The sequence below is a fragment of the Polyodon spathula genome, chromosome 3, assembly GCF_017654505.1.
Source record: "Polyodon spathula isolate WHYD16114869_AA chromosome 3, ASM1765450v1, whole genome shotgun sequence".
Classification (NCBI taxonomy): Eukaryota; Metazoa; Chordata; class Actinopteri; order Acipenseriformes; family Polyodontidae; genus Polyodon; species Polyodon spathula.
This window is the reverse complement of record NC_054536.1, coordinates 76,673,932-76,694,787: the sequence shown is the minus strand read 5'-3', so window position 1 is coordinate 76,694,787 and position 20,856 is coordinate 76,673,932. Positions and strand designations below refer to the sequence as shown.

General features: G+C 37.0%; 2 protein-coding genes and 1 pseudogene across 4 annotated transcripts in view; 2 read left to right on the top strand and 1 right to left on the bottom strand.

Moving 5' to 3' along the window:
- The window catches only part of LOC121313425 (E3 ubiquitin-protein ligase MARCHF6), a 38,167-nt gene extending 34,063 nt beyond the window's left edge, over window positions 1-4,104 (top strand). For all 3 annotated transcript variants that reach the window (XM_041245949.1, XM_041245948.1, XM_041245947.1), the window contains exons 23-26: window positions 813-902; window positions 1,572-1,704; window positions 2,384-2,519; window positions 3,528-4,104. In XM_041245949.1, the coding sequence (XP_041101883.1) occupies window positions 813-902; window positions 1,572-1,704; window positions 2,384-2,519; window positions 3,528-3,615 (447 nt within the window). In that variant the 3' untranslated portion in view covers window positions 3,616-4,104. The remainder of the gene's footprint in view (window positions 1-812; window positions 903-1,571; window positions 1,705-2,383; window positions 2,520-3,527) is intronic.
- A 6,546-nt stretch (window positions 4,105-10,650) lies between these two features.
- Window positions 10,651-19,034, bottom strand: LOC121313422 (arylamine N-acetyltransferase, pineal gland isozyme NAT-10-like). Its single transcript, XM_041245946.1, has 2 exons — window positions 18,564-19,034; window positions 10,651-11,666 (listed from the first exon to the last, which is right to left on the bottom strand). Exon 2 carries the CDS (start codon window positions 11,663-11,665, stop codon window positions 10,751-10,753), a length of 915 nt encoding a protein of 304 aa, XP_041101880.1. The 5' UTR covers window position 11,666; window positions 18,564-19,034; the 3' UTR covers window positions 10,651-10,750.
- A 656-nt stretch (window positions 19,035-19,690) lies between these two features.
- Window positions 19,691-20,625, top strand: LOC121313423 (annotated as a pseudogene).
- Window positions 20,626-20,856: the final 231 nt, after the last annotated feature.

Genomic DNA, 20,856 nt, shown 5'->3' with positions numbered 1-20,856 from the left:
GCCTATACTTCTCAGTATGGAGGAGACCATTAATTCTGACCAAATCCCCAACTCCATTTGCAGAAATGCAGCCCTAAACTTGCAAGGAACCTCCACCATGCTTCACTGTTGCCTGCAGACACTCATTCGTGTACCGCTCTCCAGCCCTTCGGCGAACAAATTGCCTTCTGCTACAGCCAAATTTTTTGAGCCAAACATTCAGTTTTTTAATAGCTTGCCAAGAGTTTCAGTAACGACAGTCATAGTCACACTCTAACCATTTTTCTTCTGCAGAAGGATTCGATACTTGACTCCTGCTTATTTTAGTCATCAAAAAAAACTATTTAAAAATAAACGTGACTAAGACAGATTAGTGTCGAAATGCGTTTTGTCTGTTTTATGACCATGTTTTTAAACATTTAAAGGTATTTTTTGATGAATACAAATGAGCAGCAGTCAAGTATCGAATCTGTCTGTAGAAGAAAAATGGTAAGTGTGACTATGAATGTCGCTACTGAAACTCTTGGCAAGCCATTAAAACTGAATGTTTGGCTCAAAGACTATCTTTTGTGTTACCGTAGAGACTCTACCTTCACTATATATATATATATATATATATATATATATATATATATATATATATATATAATATGTGTGTGTGTGTGTATTTGTTTATTATTGATTTATATATTTACTTCACCTCTGAATCCTACCTTTTCAATGTGTGTGCATAATAAATGTATTGGCCTCATTTCATTTGGTGGATTTAACAAGTTGTGGATCTGGTTAATATGTTCACACAATTCAATTCACAAAATAAATTGGTATTCTAGGACTGGGCTCTTGGAGTTCTACATGCCAAAATTATTGCTGCTATTACTCTGATGGGACCCCAGTGGTGGCTGAAGACTGTGATTGAGCAGGTTGGTTTGAGAATTCCTTGGTGTGCACTTTTAAGGGACAGTACTAACAGTAAGCCTGCATATTGGTGCATTCCACGCACAGTCATTCCTATAGCTTGCACAGATTTAGGCACCCCATTAATAGTTCTTTACAGTTTATTCCTCTGCATATTTCACATAGTATCAAGCAGTATCATGTTGACCACTAACAATAGTGAAAGAAAAAACAGATTGTTCAAAGTTTGTAACACACTGTGGAGTGTCCAACTAATCCTACTAATCAGTAATGCACTTAGATTTTTTGATTTTGTTCAGTGAAATGTTTAAAAAATATTTAGCTTAAAACAAGCTCCTAGAAGTGAATAGTAAATGCAAGATCATGTCATCACCCTGCACAGGAAACATTAAATGCCACTTACGGTTTAAACTATAACGTGAATATTCAGCACAAGCGTTTAGTTCAGTCCTCAACAGTAAAAGCGGCTACAAGTCTGTAAAATGACAAGTTTATAATTTTATAAATTTTAGGATGTTCAGGTATTCATAATTGGTGCTTTTTCGATTACTAAAATAGGCCTACGTGTGTGTGTTTGTTTGTTTTCTTGATACAAAGCTTGATAAGTAACACATTAGTCATTATTTCTAGAAGTGTGCTTTACAATCAATCTTTTTTTTTTTTTTTTTTTAAAGGTTTATGCAAATGGTATCCGCAACATTGACCTCCATTTTATAATCCAGAAACTAGCAGCACCTGTCATTGCTGTCTTACTCCTCTCTCTCTGTGTGCCCTATGTCATTGCTGTTGGCATTGTACCTGTAATAGGTAGGTTTTTAAGGTCATTCATATTAAATGCACTCAGTACATTGCACCTGCACTTTGTGTTCATTCCAGCACCTACCAGGTGTAAACACTTTCAACTCTGAAATAACATGGCACATTTCCAAAATCCAAGGAACTCTGCTTTAGTGATGAGAAAAGATGTTGTGTGAATCCTAACAAGCCAGTGCCGTCAGTGCAGGCTATCTGCAAGTCTGTGACATTGTATGTTAGCAGATCTGGTTTCTCTTGAAGATGCTCACTCATAGTTTCTTATAGGTTTTTCCTTGGAATCTATGTGATACAATGTGGACTAAATTATTGACAGATCGTTTTTCTTAAACTGTCCCCGTTCTGCTTGATTCATATAGAGTTGGGCTGACAGCACACACCTATGGCACATACACACTGAACATGTAAGACAAGTGCTGTTGTATGATTTAACCGTTACTCACTGTAGAAAACGTATCTGTTTTTATGGTATGACACTCAGTCCTGGAATAGACAAACTGTGGCATAAGAAAGTTTCCTCTGTTAATTCATAGTTCATAAATGTACATTATATTAGTTTATCTAGTTTCCCTTCATTTCATACCTTTTATACAACAACAAAAATTAACTTGTTACCAATTTTTGTATTAATTTAGAAAAAAACAATGGAACCAATATTGTTTGTTTTCTGCAGGTGTAGCTGACGAGATGCAGAACTTGGTTCAGCGCCGGATTTATCCTTTTCTTCTAATGGTGGTGATGTTGATAGGAATCCTGTCCTTTCAGATTCGCCAGTTTAAGCGCCTTTATGAACACATTAAAAATGACAAGTAGGTGCTTATTTAATAAGTCGTAATGTTTGTGTTCTAGAAAAAAAACTCCCATCCTTCTTTACATAATGGTGGTGTGCTCTCTGGCTTTTTACTTCAAAGTTGCACGTGAAGCTGCCATTGAAGCACAAAATAGTGTTGTTGGGTTGCATGGTCTTTATCATTGGGTAATGCTGTATTTTTTTTTCATGACTTACGTGAAATTTACCCATTGCTGAGTAATATGTAGTTCCCTGTGAAAATTCCCATTTCTGAAAGAATATTGTGTGTATAGATAGACTGATCCATCCATCTATCAAACATTTGACAAGCCACTACCTGTTTCACTGCATTTAGGAACCTGGCAGACGGTTTAGTTTGCTTCCACTAAATGATTGAACACACTGCATAGAGCTGCATGCTTTCTTTAAAATGCCATCAATGAAAGAGACATCAGCTCCATCAGATTAGAAATATTTCCGCTAAAGATCATGCTGTCCATTACAAGAATGGGTCATTTCACATGTCTGTTATTGTTAAATTTATTTATGTTTTTTTTTGTTTGATAATTTGCTGATAGTGAAAGTAGAATGTCTTTTAAAAGGTGGATATAAAAAAAAAAAAAAAAAAAAAAAAAATTCTACAATTAAGATATGTTATGATATGTATGTTTTTTCAAGTAGGCATTTAAATATTTAGGAACATTTGGTGTATAACAACTAGATAAAGTTATCACTTTTGAACGTCACAACACAGTTTTATTTTCTGCTTTAATAGTCTGCTTAATCATGAAATACTTACTTTTAGAGTAAAATAAGAGAAGCCCTAATTGAGTCCTGGAGCTCCATGTGTGCTCTGTGTTAGCCTCCCCGTTGGGGCATTAAAACAACAAAGCAACATTCCTGCAGACTATTGGTAACAGAAATATAGTTTCTTATAAATTCAATGTAGTGTGCCACATATGTGTTCTAGTTAGTTTTTCACCAATTTTTTTCAAATAATTTTGAAATGCTTTGTGTTTGTATCCAGGTATCTTGTTGGTCAGCGACTTGTGAACTACGAACGCAAAACAGGCAGAGTTAGCTCAACACCACCAACCATCTCTCCTCCAGAGTAGTGGTAGCTCCTTTAAGATGTCAGGCACGCTCTGAACTCCTCATCACAGACCTTTTTCTCCCTAGCCCAAAGTTAGCTACCTTTTGGTCCACCTTGTCCTTATATTGTCTTGCCTTCTGTTATCCTGTGCTGCCTGAAATTTGTACATGTGTAAATAGAACAAAATGCTGACCCTAAAGACAAACTTGGATAAAAATAAGAATGTGCTTTGTACATCGTAAATATGTATTTTAATTTATTAAATCTAGTTGTCACTTTATTTTGGACTCTTGTTGTTCAGTCTAAATGACACTATGCTGCCAACCAGTGCTCCAGATAAGGTTTTGGGTCTGGGTGTAACTTACCCTATAATTTTAACACAGAGGGTAAAATGTATTTTCAGGGGGCAAAATGCAACATTACCTTGAAGTCACGAGTAATCTTGATTTTAAATACTGTACAGTCTTTAATGGTAATGGAGTAGGTATTAAAAAACAGCCTTCCATGTTAACTGCAATGTTTCTTTGAACTACTCTACAACCACGCTTGTGTTCTACAAGGTTCTTTATCAGCTCAGCACATTTTTTCCAAGCATCACACTGACTGCAAATTTAAGTATGTTACTTATATTTTAACATTCGTTACACTCATTAAACATGTTAAAACTTCAATATAAAGCTATACAGATAAATAAAATAAGGAACTGCATTAATAAGTTATAAAACGATTTGTTATAGTGTAGGCACCTTTTTCGAGCGGTTGCCTCAGATGATGGTTTCAGTTGGATTTGTAGCTGGACTGGGGTGTTTACACTTAAATTTTTTCTTATTCTTGCTGTGATTGGCTGCAAAGACAACAGGGCTAGCCAGAGATTTGATAATGTGGTTGGTTTTTCTTGTGTACAATTTCCTAGTAACTGAAGACATTGTATTCTGGGAGATGTCGTTGCTAGTGGAAGATTTAGGGGAGGCGGGAGCAGAGTAAGACAAGCTGTGCAGCAAATTTGCTATGCATCTTTGTACGCATTAAATGAAAATTATGCATATTTTGGATCTGTAATGCATAAAAACAGCTTATCTAACTTATCTAACTTATCAACTAATGAGTGAGGAAGCATGACATTTTATTTTTAGCCTACCTGCAAATCTTCATGGGACCATTTCTCTCTAAAGGATAAGTATTGTGAAAACGCCAGTAGTTATCTTTTCCAACAGATACGGGGAGGTGGTTTAGGAGAGATTGGGGAAGGTTAATCTTTATTCTTTGATCTAGACTGGGAACTCAGTAACACAAAACTGAGAATCATGGGGATTTTTTTCTGTCTACTAGTAAAACAGACACCATTCAAATGTGGTTTGATAAACAAACTGGATTATCCGATATGTCATTTGACACACCTAATCCTAACTAAAAACAACTAACTCTCCAAACAAAATCTGTGATAGAGAATTATCTACTGCTCAGTCAGCCAGGTACTTAATCAATATTACATGTGATACATCATCAGCAGGGATCCTAGGGTTCAGCAATAAAAAAAGGAAATTCTCAGATTTAAAGTCTGCGTTATTCCGCAATTCAAATAAAAAGCTACAAATGGAGTCGTTTGTCCGTTCCCGTCACATAAGATACACAAGCAGTACTACTGCAGGAAGTGTTTATTGGTGCACTTTAAAATTACAAGCTCACCAGTGCCATCAATCAATAAACTTACCATTTTACTACAAACATTACAAATACCTCTGTAGTAATAATAAAAATAGTATTCATATTATTTATCTCCGAGTTAGTCTGTCGTCTGGATGGCAGTTTCCAAACTCATTGACCCGATCTTTAGGGGCGATTTTTATTTATTATTTTTTTCATCGTTTTCGGCATCTTTAAGCAGTTTGTTCAGTGGTAACAATGCACTGGATGCTGAAGTTAACTGCAGTTATGTTTCAGCGTGAATGTGACAGTGCACCTTGTTCAACCTTAAGAAGGCAGCACAAAGGAATATCCACTAGAAACTGTCTTCAGGGCTTCAGATGATTCTTAATTGTTAGGTAGTGGGTTAAGGTTAAGTTCTAGGGCTGGGGTTGCTTAAGGTTAGAGTTAGGGTTAGGGTCAGTGTGGGCTGATGTCGTAGAGTTGCCAAGCTCAGGAAGTGAAAAGTGGGAGTGCCTGACACATGCCCTAGAATCATCTGATGCCCCAAGGACAGTTTCTAGTGGATACTCCTTTCCACTGCCACTTCGTTTTATTGACAAGTATGTTTACGTAAATTTAATTCCTTGTTATTCCTTGTTATAAAAAGGATCATTAGAATGCTGCATGCTGATTGGTCCATCAGAGTTCCAAGGCGTTACCATATCCACTACTGACAGAAATGACTCGTCATTAATTAACTGGATATTTTATATATTTTTCGACAGTATTTACATTACTACAATGTCTTAAGTTACCACCTGACTCACCTTCACTCTCTCTCCTTTACTACCGCGCACTCAACTCTACAGGTATAAAAATGTAACACTGATGTGCTAGAAAAAAAAAAAATGAAATTAATACCACGAACAAACAAATTGGGCTGTTAAATGCTTAAATGACTGGTTTCCTTAAAAAAAAAAGTAAAGAAAGTAATACAATGACTTTATGTGCACCACTTGGTATATGTTAGAGCTAATGGGAGTGAATTACCCAGCAACATCTGTTATGTAGAATATGTAGAAAGGGCTCACAGATATACAAATAAGCAAGTTTTTTTTTTTTTTTTTAGTTCTTGAACATCAGAACAATGAACTGAAACAGATCTAAGCAAGGTTTTTATAGTTATTTAAAGTCTATTTTTAAAAAATTGCTTTTACTGAAACAAAAAAAAAAAAATGTTTTACTTGAATATTATTTTTAGTTCTCAGGACTTTTTTCTGTTGTGGATGGTTATACCGCAATGTTAATACATCTTTAAAAACTATATGCATTTTTCTTTTCTTTTTTATAAAACGTTTATAAAATCAGTTTTATAAAAGCAATGAGGCTTTTGAGGGCATTGGGTTTGCTGGATATTGTCACTTCTTGTTTGGTTGCAGGCACTCGACTGCATCTCGTGCCTAACAACACACCAAGAAGTGACACTATCCAGCACAACCCATGTTCTGTCATGCCTTACTGCTTAATTGAAAATGTGTAAAGCGAAAATAGTTTTAAAATGTCAACAAACAAAAAGTTAATAAATATATTTCATGAATATCTGCTTTTAATGTTATGACTGTCCTGAAATTCCTGATAACTTACTTTTCTTTCCATGTATGATTTCTGGTTGCTGGAATGAGGGGAGAGTTATGTACCCCTATAACTCAGGAGACTGTGATTGGAAGAAACCTTTATAAGCAACACTGTGCCTCTTGTGAGTTGCAAGGTGACTTAAGAATTTCATGGAACTTTAATGTGTTTTTTTTTTTTTTTTTTTAAAGGCAGCATGGTTCTTTTATAATTAAAGTTTGAGGCATTCATATTGAACGGGTTTATTTAGAGATTTTTAGTCCTTTAAATAGAATACACATTATTTTAATCCTGTGGTTATGCAAGTGACCTTATGCCCCACTACAAAACAATTGACAAAGCAAGGTTATGTTTTGCTTTTAGCTTTAAAGGTGTCGCCATTTTAAGCAAAATGTGTTTTATTTTTGTATGTATCTTTTAAAGGTGCATGGCTGTTTTAAGCGAGTAAAACTTTTCAGGAAGCACAATAATTTTGGTTGGTTATCTTCGTAGCTTAAGTACCTGAATTGTATTTCTTTATACAATGAATATGCTTTAGCATAGCTGTCATTTTTTGATAAGCATGCCCTTACAAACAGAAATAAAAATAATCATGTGAAATACGCAGATGTAAATGCTAAAACTCTAGAACTGTTTTGAAGTTGTAGTTTTCCTTCCTAGTTGGTTTGTGAAAGTAGTTGGATGTAGAAATTGAAAAATGCACTGCTGGGTAAGTCAGATGCAAATGTGAATACTTTTTTATTTTAAGTGTATTAAATAATTAAGGCATGTGTGTTCTGCTTATTTTTCCTTTTTATTGGGGGGGGGGGGGGGGGGGGGGGGGGGGGTAACTATTTTAGCTAAAAATATTTTTTATAACCAAGTGGCTGTCTCTTTGTATTTATTTCTTTAACTCTTTGACCACTTCACTCAAATTTCCAGCTGTGTCCTCTGAGCCTGGTCTTTGCGAAGCACTTGATAGTGACAAGGATTGACTTTGTTGTCTCTCAAGTGACATTGATCTTTGTCTGTAATAAGCTACTGGGGATCTTGTAGTAATGTAACACCCTTAATTTAAACTTTAAAAAAATAAAATAAATTATATATATATATATATATATTAATTAGAGGTCAGCACGGGTACCCATCAGGTTTTAAATTACCCGACCATTATCTTATCATATCATAACTTATCATAATTGGATAAGTCTCCCCTCTCTTGGCGGAAGCACCTTTAGCAGCAATAACAGCTGTGAGTCTGTTGGGATAGGTCTCTACCAACTTTGCACACCTAGATTTGGCAATATTTGACCATTATTCTTTACAAAACTGTTCAAGCTCTCAAATTCCTTGGGGAGCGTTAAGGGACAGCAATCTTCAAGTCATGCCACAAATTTTCGATTGGATTTTAGTCGGGGCTCTGACTGGGCCACTCAAGGACATTTACCTTTTTGTTCCTTAGCCACTCCAGTGTAGCTTTGGCTGTGTGCTTTGGGTCGTTATGCTGAAAGGTGAACTTCCGTCCCAGTTTCAGCTTTCTTGCAGAGGGCAGCAGGTCTTCAAGGACTTCTCTGTACTTTGCTCCATTCATTTTCCCTTCTATCCTGACAAGTGCCCCAGTTCCTGCCAATAAGAAACATCCCCATAACATGATCCTGCCACTACCATCCTTCACTGTACGGACGGCGTTCTTTGGGTGATGTGCTGTGTTTGGTTTGCGGCAAACAACGCTTTGCATTTAGGCCAAAATGTTCCATTTTAGTTTCGTCAGACCACAAAACTTTTTGCCACATGGCTACAGAATCTCTTGAGTGTTTTTTTGCATACTTCAAACGGGATTCATAGTGGGTTTTCTTGAGTAATGGCTTCTTTCTTGCCACCCTACCATACAGGCCAGATTTGTGGAGTGTTTGGGATATTGTTGTCCCATGCACACTTTGACCAGTCTTAGCCAAAAAGCCTGTAGTTCTTGCAAAGTTGCCATTGGCCTCTTGGTAGCCTCTCTGATTAGTCTCCTTCTTGCTCGTCATCCACCTCTTAATCATCTTGACCGTGCTCCAAGGCATATTCAAGGCCTTTGATATTTTTTTTTATACCCATCCCCTGATCTGTGCCTTTCAACAACTTTGTTCCAGAGTTCTTTTGAAAGCACCTTGGTACTCATGGTTGAATTTTTGCTTTGAAATGCACTACCCAGCAGAGGGAACCTACAGGAACTGCTGAATTGATCCTGAAATCATGTGAATCACTACAGTTTAACACAGGTGGAGGCCACTTGGTGTGTGATTTTGAAGGCGATTGGTTACACCTGAGCTAATTTAGGATTGCTATTGGGGTGGACACTTATCGAACCAAGCTATTTCAGTTTTTATTTTTAATTCATTTTCTACAAATGTATAGAATATTTTTTTTCACTTGGAAGTTGTGGGGTAGGATGTGTAGATAAATGAAAAAAAAAAAATATATATTTTAATGCATTTTAATTCCAGGTTTTAAGGCAAAAGGTGAACATTTTTAAAGGGGGTACAGACTTTCTATAGGCAGTGTATATAACACAGAATCAACATAGCAAGCTCGAGCCTCTATTGAAGCTTTAGACAGCAAAAAGTAAATAGATTATGCGTGCGCACCCTTAGTGATCTCTATGGAAAGCCACCTGGGTTGTGTTGTTGTGCTCCTTTAGAGTGAGCCAGAATCTCATGGGACTAAAATGCCTCACTTAACAGTACCCAGCTTCCTGAAAATGTGTAGTGATTTTTATGAAAAATAAATAAATGAAATTTATAGCCACTATTTACTGTGAAGAACCGGCAATGGCAAGGAATGACAAAAAAGTACAAAAATAAATAAAATGTGGTGTCAACTTTATGCACTATTTATTTCTGGAATAAACAAAACTGTTTTTAACTAACTGCTATTTGGCATTATTTTGTAGTTAAATTCACTGGGGTAAAGCAAGGCCTACACAACATATTCTTTACTCCTGTGGAATTTTTTTTTTTTTTTTTTTTTTACTGTGTTTGAATGTGTTACATATTGTATCGTCTTGCTGTAAAATAAAGGCGCACACACGGGCCACGCCTCCCTACCTGCTGTCTCTGACTCTGCCTGCATTCTGAGCAATATAATGGCTTGTATTACTTTTTGAAAATAAACTAGTATCTGAACAAATACTTAAAATTATGAGCAACTATCCAAACATGAACATCCTGTGTTTGTCCCAGCACTAAAATAAATATAAAAATATATAATATATATATATATATATATATATATATATTTTTTTTTAGTGCTGGTAGATTTCTGTCATCTCAAACCACCCCTTAACCCTTTGCGGTACAATTTGCCCTTTCCTGTACAACAATCAAAAAGTAAAGCACAGGCCTCTAGTCTTTTTTTCTCCGGAAAAAGCCGAGAAAACCTTACAATGGCAGAGTGAGACCGATAGGAGTTGAATAAAACCGAAAAAAAGTGGTGTATCTCATAGACCCATACATTACAGAGATAACACGGACATAAAGGAAATAGCTGCTTTTGCATCCCGCGCCTATAGAATATCACAGACATTTACAGAGGTTTTATTTGATGTTACAGTAATACAATAATTACTTGGATCGCATTATTGAGGAGTTTGGTAATAAAATGAGTGCTCAAGAGAGGATTTATCAGTATGCACGTCTACAAAGAGGTATGTGAAAAATACAGCGAAGACGGGGTGGGGCTTGGCTGTAGATACAGTACTGAGTGTCCTTTTCAATGCCTTTTAAACCTGTTTTACTCTGAATTTTGTATTTATTTTTTTAAAAACAGTGCGTGTAAAATAAACTGTGTGAAAATAAATTGGGCCTGACGCACCTGACAAGCGCTGAATAAATGGACTGCAAAGAGTTAAACACCTTGTTGAGCAGGTACTGTAGATGCTAATATAGGATAGATGGTGGGACTATGTCCACATCTTTGGGAACCAGGGGGCACAAAAGCTCTATTCCAAACCTCTCCTTTAGAATATCTGAGATTTCTGTGTTTGATAGCTCCATGATGGTCTGTGTCCGAGTCCCTTCACCCAGGAGATGGGTGGTTATCAGCTTGTGCCCTATGTAGGTAATCCTTCCGCTGGGCAAGTGAAGGGAACACAGTGATTTGCAGTAAAAGAGTGAACTGGGTGAGGTCTGGTGATAGGTGAACATTTCCTTGAAATCTTCCAGACAACATGCTTCCAATGTAAATTTATAAAGTTCCTTCCAACCTTTTTGTCCCTTATCTAGCATCATCTCCCTCACTCCCTTACTCTCCTCTCCTTTAATCTCCTGCTCTTTACCTCCACCTTGTGGCAACTGTTCCTCTCTCTCAGTGGTCTCAAGGATTAAGGTTTCTCCCCGCCAGTGAATCCGGAAGACTCCATTTTCCTGGCATTGTGGTAAATCTGTTTCCAGAGAGAGTGGTGTCCGAAATCCAGCTCCAAAGCCAACGTCACAAAGCCACCTTTGTCCTTCCTGATTCACCAGGAGAACGAGGTGGTCCTGGGGAGGTCCATAAACCCCTGTGTATGCATTCCGCACCTGAGCAGACAAAAGCTTAACTTCAAAACCCAGCTGGGACAAGAGCCAGCCAAAAAGGCTGTTATTCTCGTAGCAGAACCCTCCACGACGCTGCACAACAATTTTCTCAAAAATATGGGGTAGTTCCAGCCGGATAGTCTCTCCGCAATGAATTGACAGATTCTCGAAGGGTACAGTCAGCAGGTGGCAACGATGGACCTGCTTCAGGGTCTCCAGAGTGGCTGCCATGGGGCTGGTACAGCCAATCCTGTACAGATAATGCCCTGCGTCCATCATCCTGTGGCACAAATAAAAATAAAAAAAAAACATCAGTTGTTCCTCTGCTCACTGTTTCACCTGGCAGTATCCGTCCAATATGACATCATGTGATGTGTATCATTAATGGCAGGAAATCCCATGTCACCCATGTTTGGGAAGCCTATCACTGAGGACACCTTAGAGACTGAAAAATGTTTTAAATTTATTTATTTTTTTAAAAGCTGCCCACTAAACCAACTGTTTTTCAATGTAAACCAAAAAAAAAAAAATACTAAAATTTGTGTTAGGGTTCAATACTGCAGTACCTCAAACATTGTACATTTATCCAAATGCCTATTTACATTAACACTCTTCATCACCCCAACAATACTGTACTTTCCAAACACTGTTTCTTTATATTTTATTTAGCATAACATCTAACCACCTCATAATGTAGAAAACATGTTGCCTATCATTTGTAATTGTTGATCTTTAAAAACTACCAAAATCAGAACTGAACAAACACAGTGTTTCATGGGATAGTACCGAGGGCCTATTGGTAGTGTGAGAGGCTGTGTGGTCCAGTGGTTAAAGAAACGGGATTATAACCAGGAGTTCAAATCCCAGCCCAGCCACTGACTCGCTGTGTGTCCCCGAGCAACGTCCTTGTGCTCCATCTTTCGGGTGAGGCGTTGTTGTAAGTGCAGCTGATGCATTCACACTGGGTCTGTTTCATTTCATTTGAAACAATCTATCACTATGCTTGCTGTTCACACATATCTGCCATCATAGGGACTGAGTTTGTTTGGATGTGAACTAAAGTTAGTTTTTTTGGTCCTTTTACATTTTTTTTCAGAACTGAGTCTGTTTATGTTCACAATGCAATTTTTGGTTTGATTATACGGCGTGTGAAGTAGATGTTTACAATATCCTGCACGGCATATTGGTGTACTTCTCCTGTTTTTAATATGTTTTATATTCTTGCATATTGTTGTGGGAGAAAGCACTGGGGGACCACTTCGGCATTCTCCTACCGTCGCCATTAAACAACGTAATTTAAGAAAAGATTACATGTATTTTACGATTTTTGTCCAGTTCGGCTTGGATTTTGCCATCTGAACATGTTTCTCACTGTTTAGATTTCCACAGTGAAAAATGGACGTTTTTTTTTTCTTCAATTCACGGACGCCGTGTCAACTCTGAATCTGTAAAAAAACCCAGTATATATCAGAAAAACATCGGGTGAATTTATTGCTGATCATAACAACTCACTTTCTTGATGTTAAATGTACAAAAAGACAGATTTTAAAAAATTGATCAGCTATTAGCATTTAAACATATGGTATACACATAATCCATATACCGGTAATTGTTTATTTTATTTCTGAATGGCACCAACACAATTATATATATTAATGTTAAACCCATTTCCCTCTCTTTCCATTTCTGGCACAGAGAGGATCATATACCTGAGTCAGTAACCATAAGTTATAGTGTTATGAAATTGTGTGTGTGTGTATATTTTATATATGTTTTCTACTTATCTTTTTTTATTCAGTGTACGAATTACAGTGAGTAAATGTTACAGCGTTTAGATCGATCTGAAACCTAGCACATACAATTTATTCAAGAAACGAAGGACCATATGGACAGCTGGAAATAATTAATCAAAACGAATGGCTGAAGACGTGGTGCACACGGGAAGGCTTCACCTATCTTGATCATTGGACCACATTCTACAACGAGGACTATCTGTATAGACGGGATGGACTGCATTTAAATAACAAGGGAACTAGTCTACTCGGAGAAAAGATCCTCGAGCAGGTTCGGAAGCATTTAAACTAGAAAGGAAAGGGGGAGAAATCAACAAAAAAACAGAAGGGAGACCGCATCAAAACAAGAACAACAACTCAGGTAAGACAACCATTAAATGTATTTATCTAAATGCTAGAAGTATCAGAAACAAAATTCTAGAACTTGAAGCTACTGCACTAACAGGTAACTATGATGTGATAGGTGTTACAGAAACGTGGTTATCTGAGAGTGATGGGGACGAATATAATATTTGTGGGTATACACTGTATAGGAAAGACAGGCAGGACAGAAGAGGAGGAGGGGTAGCGCTATACATAAGAAACAGTCTTGAAGCCCAGGTGTTAAACCTGGACAAAGAAAATAAAACCGAATCAATATGGGTCAGAATAACAGACAAAAATTCAAAAGGCATAATAATAGGAGCATGCTATAGACCGCCAGATTCAGACGGTGAGCAAAATAATCTGTTATACAATGACATTAGAAATGTGTGTAGCAAAGGAGAAGCCATACTAATGGGGGATTTCAACTTCCCCCAAATAAAATGGGAAAACCCGGTGGGTAGCGCGAAGGATGAAATAGAAATGGTGGAAATGACAAATGACTGCTTCCTAACACAATTTGTGAAGGCACCCACTAGAGGGGAGGCATGCCTTGATTTAGTCTTTTCAAATAACGAAGATAGAATAACTAAAACAGAGGTCAGAGAACCACTGGCAAACTCAGACCACAACATGGTCTCATTTGAAGTGTTTTTTAAATCCCCAAAAGTAAAGACTAAAGCTAAGGTTTACAATTTTAGAAAAGCAAACTATGAAGGCATGAAACAGAGACTAACAGAAGTAGATTGGAGTAAAATAGAGAAAACACCCACAGAAGAAGGATGGTTGTTCTTCAAAAATGTAGTACTAGAGGCGCAAAACAATTATATCCCTAAAGTAGACAAATCTAAATGTAAAACTAAATTGCCAAAATGGTTTAATAGATCAATTAAAAAAAATATTCAGCGAAAAAAGGCACTTTACAGAGCATTAAAAAAGGACCAAAAAGAAAGTACGCAGAAAGAGTACACAGAACTGCAAACGCAAGTCAAAAAGGAAGTTAGAAAGGCCAAGAGAGAAATAGAAATGAACATTGCTAAGGGAGCTAAAACCAATTCCAAAATGTTTTTCCAATATTACAACAGCAAGAGAACATTCAAAGAGGAGATTAAATGTTTAAGAGATACAAATGGCAAAATCGTAGAGGAAGAAAAAAAAATAGCAAATATGTTAAATGATTACTTTTCACAAGTTTTTACAAAGGAAGATACTGACAACATGCCCCACATGTCATCCAGTTCCTATCCAGTTTTAAATAACTTTAGCATAACTGAGGCAGAAGTGTTAAAGGGACTAGGAGCTCTTAAAATAAACAAATCCCCTGGGCCGGATGAGATCCTCCCAGTAGTACTCAAAGAAATGAAAGAAGTAATTTACAAACCGCTAACCAAGATCATGCAGCAGTCTCTTGACACAGGGGTGGTACCGACAGACTGGAAAATTGCAAACGTAATACCGATCCACAAAAAGGGAAACAAAACTGAACCAGGTAACTACAGACCAGTAAGCCTGACTTCTATTATATGCAAACTTATGGAAACTATAATAAGATCCAAAATGGAAAATTACCTATATGGTAACAGGGTACTGGGAGACAGTCAACATGGTTTTAGGAAAGGGAGATCGTGCCTAACTAACTTGCTTGATTTTTTTGAGGATGCAACATCCATAATGGATAATTGCAAAGCATATGACATGGTTTATTTAGATTTCCAGAAAGCTTTTGACAAAGTCCCGCACAAAAGATTAATTCTCAAACTGAACGCAGTTGGGATTCAAGGAAACGCATGTACATGGATTAGGGAGTGGTTAACATGTAGAAAACAGAAAGTACTGATTAGAGGAAAAACCTCAGAATGGAGTGTGGTAACCAGCGGTGTACCACAGGGATCAGTATTAGGTCCTCTGCTATTCCTAATCTACATTAATGATTTAGATTCTGGTATAGTAAGCAAACTTGTTAAATTTGCAGACGACACAAAAGTAGGAGGAGTGGCAAACACTGTTGCAGCAGCAAAGGTCATTCAAAATGATCTAGACAAGATTCAGAACTGGGCAGACACATGGCAAATGACATTTAATAGAGAAAAGTGTAAGGTACTGCACGCAGGAAATAAAAATGTACATTATAAATATCATATGGGAGATATTGAAATTGGAGAAGGAATCTATGAAAAAGACCTAGGAGTTTTTGTTGACTCAGAAATGTCTTCATCTAGGCAATGTGGGGAAGCTATAAAAAAGGCTAACAAGATGCTCGGATACATTGTGAAAAGTGTTGAATTTAAATCAAGGGAAGTAATGTTAAAACTGTACAATGCACTAGTAAGACCTCATCTTGAATATTGTGTTCAGTTCTGGTCACCTCGCTATAAAAAAGATTGCTGCTCTAGAAAGAGTGCAAAGAAGAGCGACCAGAATTATTCCGGGCTTAAAAGGCATGGCATATGCAGACAGGCTAAAAGAATTGAATCTGTTCAGTCTTGAACAAAGAAGACTACGTGGCGACCTAATTCAAGCATTCAAAATTCTAAAAGGTATTGACAGTGTCGACCCAAGGGACTTTTTCAGCCTGAAAAAAGAAACAAGTACCAGGGGTCACAAATGGAGTTTAGAAAAAGGGGCATTCAGAACAGAAAATAGGAGACACTTTTTTACACAGAGAATTGTGAGGGTCTGGAATCAACTCCCCAGTAATGTTGTTGAAGCTGACACCCTGGGATCCTTCAAGAAGCTGCTTGATGAGATTTTGGGATCAATAAGCTACTAACAACCAAACGAGCAAGATGGGCCGAATGGCCTCCTCTCGTTTGTAAACTTTCTTATGTTCTTATGATATTCACATTGCACAATTAATGACAATTATTTTGTTTGTATGCTTTATTTTGCCGATTCAGTCTTTATTATACATAAAATCAAGATGTACCGGTCAGATCTTTTGCTGCATAATCAGTTGCTGTAAAAGTGTGGTTTAGTAATATTATTGACTGTTTACACAGAACGTGCATGCAAATAAAACGTACAGCCACACACACAAGTACGCACGTACAATGAACACATACTGGGATTATCTACCTAAGTTTTAAATAGGCACGGTACTAAAGATAATTAAAGACAAATGTTCTTGATTTTAGTAGACAGTCTAAACTCCCTTTTTAAGAAGTTCAAGTCAAATGGAAATTAATGTTCAAACTTATGTACAGTACAAATCTCCTCTTCATGTCATACTTCCCATGTCTGACCAAAACACAGCCATATTTTCTTTGTATTAGGTAACAGTGGGAAGAGGGAGGGTATTTGCACGCTAAATGGAATGCTATAAAGTTTTTTTTTTTGTTGTTTTTTTTTTTTTTACCCGGGAAAGGGACGCTTGGGTCTACTATAGATGTGTTGGTGTGGCACGGTCTACAGTGCATCAAAAAAAAAAAGCTAGGCGACGCGCTGGTATGTCCAGGCAAGCAAAGGGAGGGTGGTTAGCGCCTCTACGTTATCAACCGGTAAGACTGGGTAGTATTTTATGGGAAATTGAATGCAAGTTTTCAAGAAGACAGGAGAGCGGAAGGAGCAGCCCAATTTGAGAGGGTACTGGAGTTTTTGGAAGGACACGCAGGACTGTGGTGAAGGCATAGAGGAGAGACACAAGGCCAGGGTAACTCTCAGATAAAAACAAATAAATAAAACAAAAAACACAAATATAATTATCCTATTTAAGGGTAATTCGGAAGTTTAAATGGAGACAGTGGTGGAACAGGGGGGTCCCACATAGGAAAAGGGGTAGGAAAGATGAAGCGAGCGAAGAAGGTAATATTAATAAAGGTGCAGTAGAGTCATCTAAGTTAGAAGATTTTGTTATAATCTTTAAAGCAGCAGAGGAAGGGAAAATGTTGGGTGATAATAACCCACTTAAATTGGCAGGATGTATTATTTATACTAACTTTGCCCAATATAAAGTGAATGACTGTTTCCAAAGAGATTACCAAATACTTGTCTTTTTAATTCTGCGCATCCATACACTTGTAATTAAAAGTTTTAACAATTAAACCTACTGTTTGTTATTCTGAATAAACGACTACAGATATATGCTATTTGAAAGAAAAAAGTATACCACTACAGAAAGCCAATTCTTACATTCGTGCATAACATGACAATTAATACAAAGTAATAACCCACAGTTTGTTATATTAGTACAGCAAAATTCATTACATTTTAACAAAGTGTGTGGAAAGCAGATCTCTAGCTCACTTGACTGACCGCATTGTTTAAAATGCCTGCAAGCTTTTCCACTCGTGTGACAGGACCATTCAAAATGCACGAGACTATGCGGTTCCCTCTCAAACACCGGGCCTGAGTCACACCTCACCCTTTCATTAAAAACGTTTTCACAAAAACGGAGTAAATAAGGAAGAAAACGGGAGATGCAACGCCTCAGTGTGCGCTTTATGTGGTTTTGTGGTGAACTGTTCCTTTAATTTTAACTTTCTTTAATAACATAGCATAACCAGGTTTTGTAAACCATCCTATAAATAAATACAAATAAATATTTTACCTTAAAAGGTACACCAAAAAATGCGTAGTCCCTTTTTTCTGTTGTAAACACAGCATAGTGTCCATTGGTATTTTTATTTAGTATTTTTTTTAAGAATGTTTTTATATGCACGAACAAAACAACCAGTTCGTTAATATTTACAAATTATGGAAAAGTTAGCATAATGACCTAAACCGTTCCTAATCTGTAACTGTTTAGGAGGTATTTTGTTTAAAGTATATTACGACTGTCAAATAAGGTGCATCCAACATAGTATAGATAATTCAATACAGCATTTGCTGCTCCACAGCAAAATTTGCATTAACATTCAAAATAAAGCATTTCCAGTGAGAAATTTAAAATGCAAGTACCCTGTTAAACAAAAAGTGCAAACTTTTACTGGGGCGAAATAACTTGTACTAGTAAATTGTATTAGGGTCCAAAACTTCACACTCAAAAACGCTTCATACAACTTTTGTTGAATAACACAACTTACCGTTTACTTCGACGATGGAGAGGATTTATTTATTTTTCTTTTTGACGCAGCTTTTAAACAATAAACTGTTATAGTTTGAGAAGCCAAAGGGCACCTTCCTTCAATCCTCAATCCTCCCCCCTCCCCTTCAAAGCATCGCTGTTGCCACCTTTTGGTAGGAGGTAAGTATATTTCTTCTGAAATCAAATTTTGTAAGTTGGATTTTTTTTTTTTTTTTTTAAGTAGTCTACTCTATTTCTGCCCTGTTTAAAACTAACACATTATGCACAAAAAAAAAAAAAAAAAAAAAACATAAATGATGTACAGTAAACAAATGCTATGGTATTTCCTTTGGCGGTTTACCAGTACTAATCTAACAATAAAAATAACTCCCAATACTCAACAGTAGATCATTCTAGTGTAAAACAAATTAAGTCAAGCCGACAAAGTTGTTAGACTTCAGACCAAGTATATTCTGATCTAGGTCCTTATTGTGACCTCGGTGGCGAAAGTAAAAAATCACGTGACCCTAGAAGCTTGAGCAGTTGCTTGGAGTTGCGTTGCACAACACCACTGTTGCTAAGATACTGCACGCACTACGATCCCGGTGTACAGTCTTGTCACTGGTGAAAAGAGCAACAGCAGAGCGGCTTATAACAACAAACTTTAAAATAAAATAAAAAACCTTTAAGGTTAGTATTACAACCTTGAGCCTTATGCTGCAGATCATGTCAGGTAACCATGTCATAGATATAATAATACGAACATTTTAGCGATTGATTTGTTTACAAACATGACAGAGCACATGAGAAAACTTTGAAAGTCATATTTCGAGTCTGTTTAGTTTTCAGTTCCTGTTTGGAGATTGTTCGCTGCAGCGTGCTCTTTGTAATTTAAGGTTTTGATTTTAGAGATGTATATTTGATACAGAACTTGACATATATTTTAATGCAATATTTATTTATTTGTTTATTTTCAGAATCGTTGAATTGTAATCATACATTTTCAGTCGGAAGAAGCTTAGAACTGTATTACCATGAGTGATGTTGTTACCGTGTACTGGACTATTACGTATTTTTTTTGTTTGTTGATGTCATTAGATTTGTAAAGATGTTAATCGTTTTGCCCACCTTTCCCTTTCAGGAGCCATGGCCAATCCTGATACCATGTTCCGTGCCCAATAGATCAACATACCTACAGAACTGCCTGACATTCTGAGACAGTTTACGAAAGCTGCCATCAGAACCCAACCTCATGAGGTACTTCAGTGGTCGGCCGCGTAAGTGAAGCGATGTTTAGGCTTGCAAGCGAAATACTTTTGTCAAGTTGTTAAAATAGGAGCCTGTATAGCAGTTCACCATCTCAACCAGCCAGACTAACACTTGTATCCTCTTTTAAGTTTCAGACTATATGGCATTAATAATACCACCAATGTTAAGTTTGAAAAATACAAATAAATGGGATATCTTCAATCTGCCGTGATTGTTTACAGATATATTTCACCTTTGTCTTCTGGAGAAATCCTTCCTGTTAAGCAGCTCGAAATGCCAGTAGCTACACAGAAGACAAACACTGGGCTTACACCTGGCCTTTTGAAGATTTTGCATAAAGAAGTAGAACCCATTTTTCTTTTCCTTCTGGAATGGCATAACCCTACTGGGGGGTATAGTGAAGACTGTGTTGCTGTATGTCATTTTAGAGTTTGAAAAAAAAAAAAGAAAACTGTGCAATTGTAATGAAACTAGCTAACTAACGACATCATTCATAACGTTTTTTTTTTTAAATACAATCAAAAGTATCAGAATCAAGGGGTATATGAAGGCACCCAGTTTCTCTGTCTGCATGTCAGACTTGCATCTTCATGTGCTAAATTCAGTGGATATTCAGAACATAGTGATCAACTTTGTCATGTTCTTGATGGCCCTAATTTTGAATGTATCAGAATGGTGGGGGACGAATGTTGCTGATATATGCATGTTATTATTGGGACTCACAGGTAGAGGCCAATAGTAAGGTAATTGTGTCCTCGTTAGGGCAATTTCTTTCATCGGTGCAAACTGGGAGCTTCCACAGCACAGGGGTTGAATACTGCAAGAGAATCTGCTTCAGTCCACTAAAAAACTGAAGCTTGGGAGGAAATTCACCTTTCAGCAGGACAATGATCCCAAGCACAAGGCCAAAGCAACGTTGGAGTGGCTCAAGAACAAAAAGGTGAATGTCCTACAGTGGCCCAGTCAAAGTCCTGATCTCAAGCCCATTGAGAATCTGTGGCACTATTTGAAAATTGTGGTCCACAAGTGTCGTCCAACCAACC

Excerpts from the sequence above, each read along its gene's own strand:
- LOC121313422 (XM_041245946.1), bottom strand. The coding sequence starts at position 11,665 with ATGATGGACGCAGGGCATTATCTGTACAGGATTGGCTGTACCAGCCCC.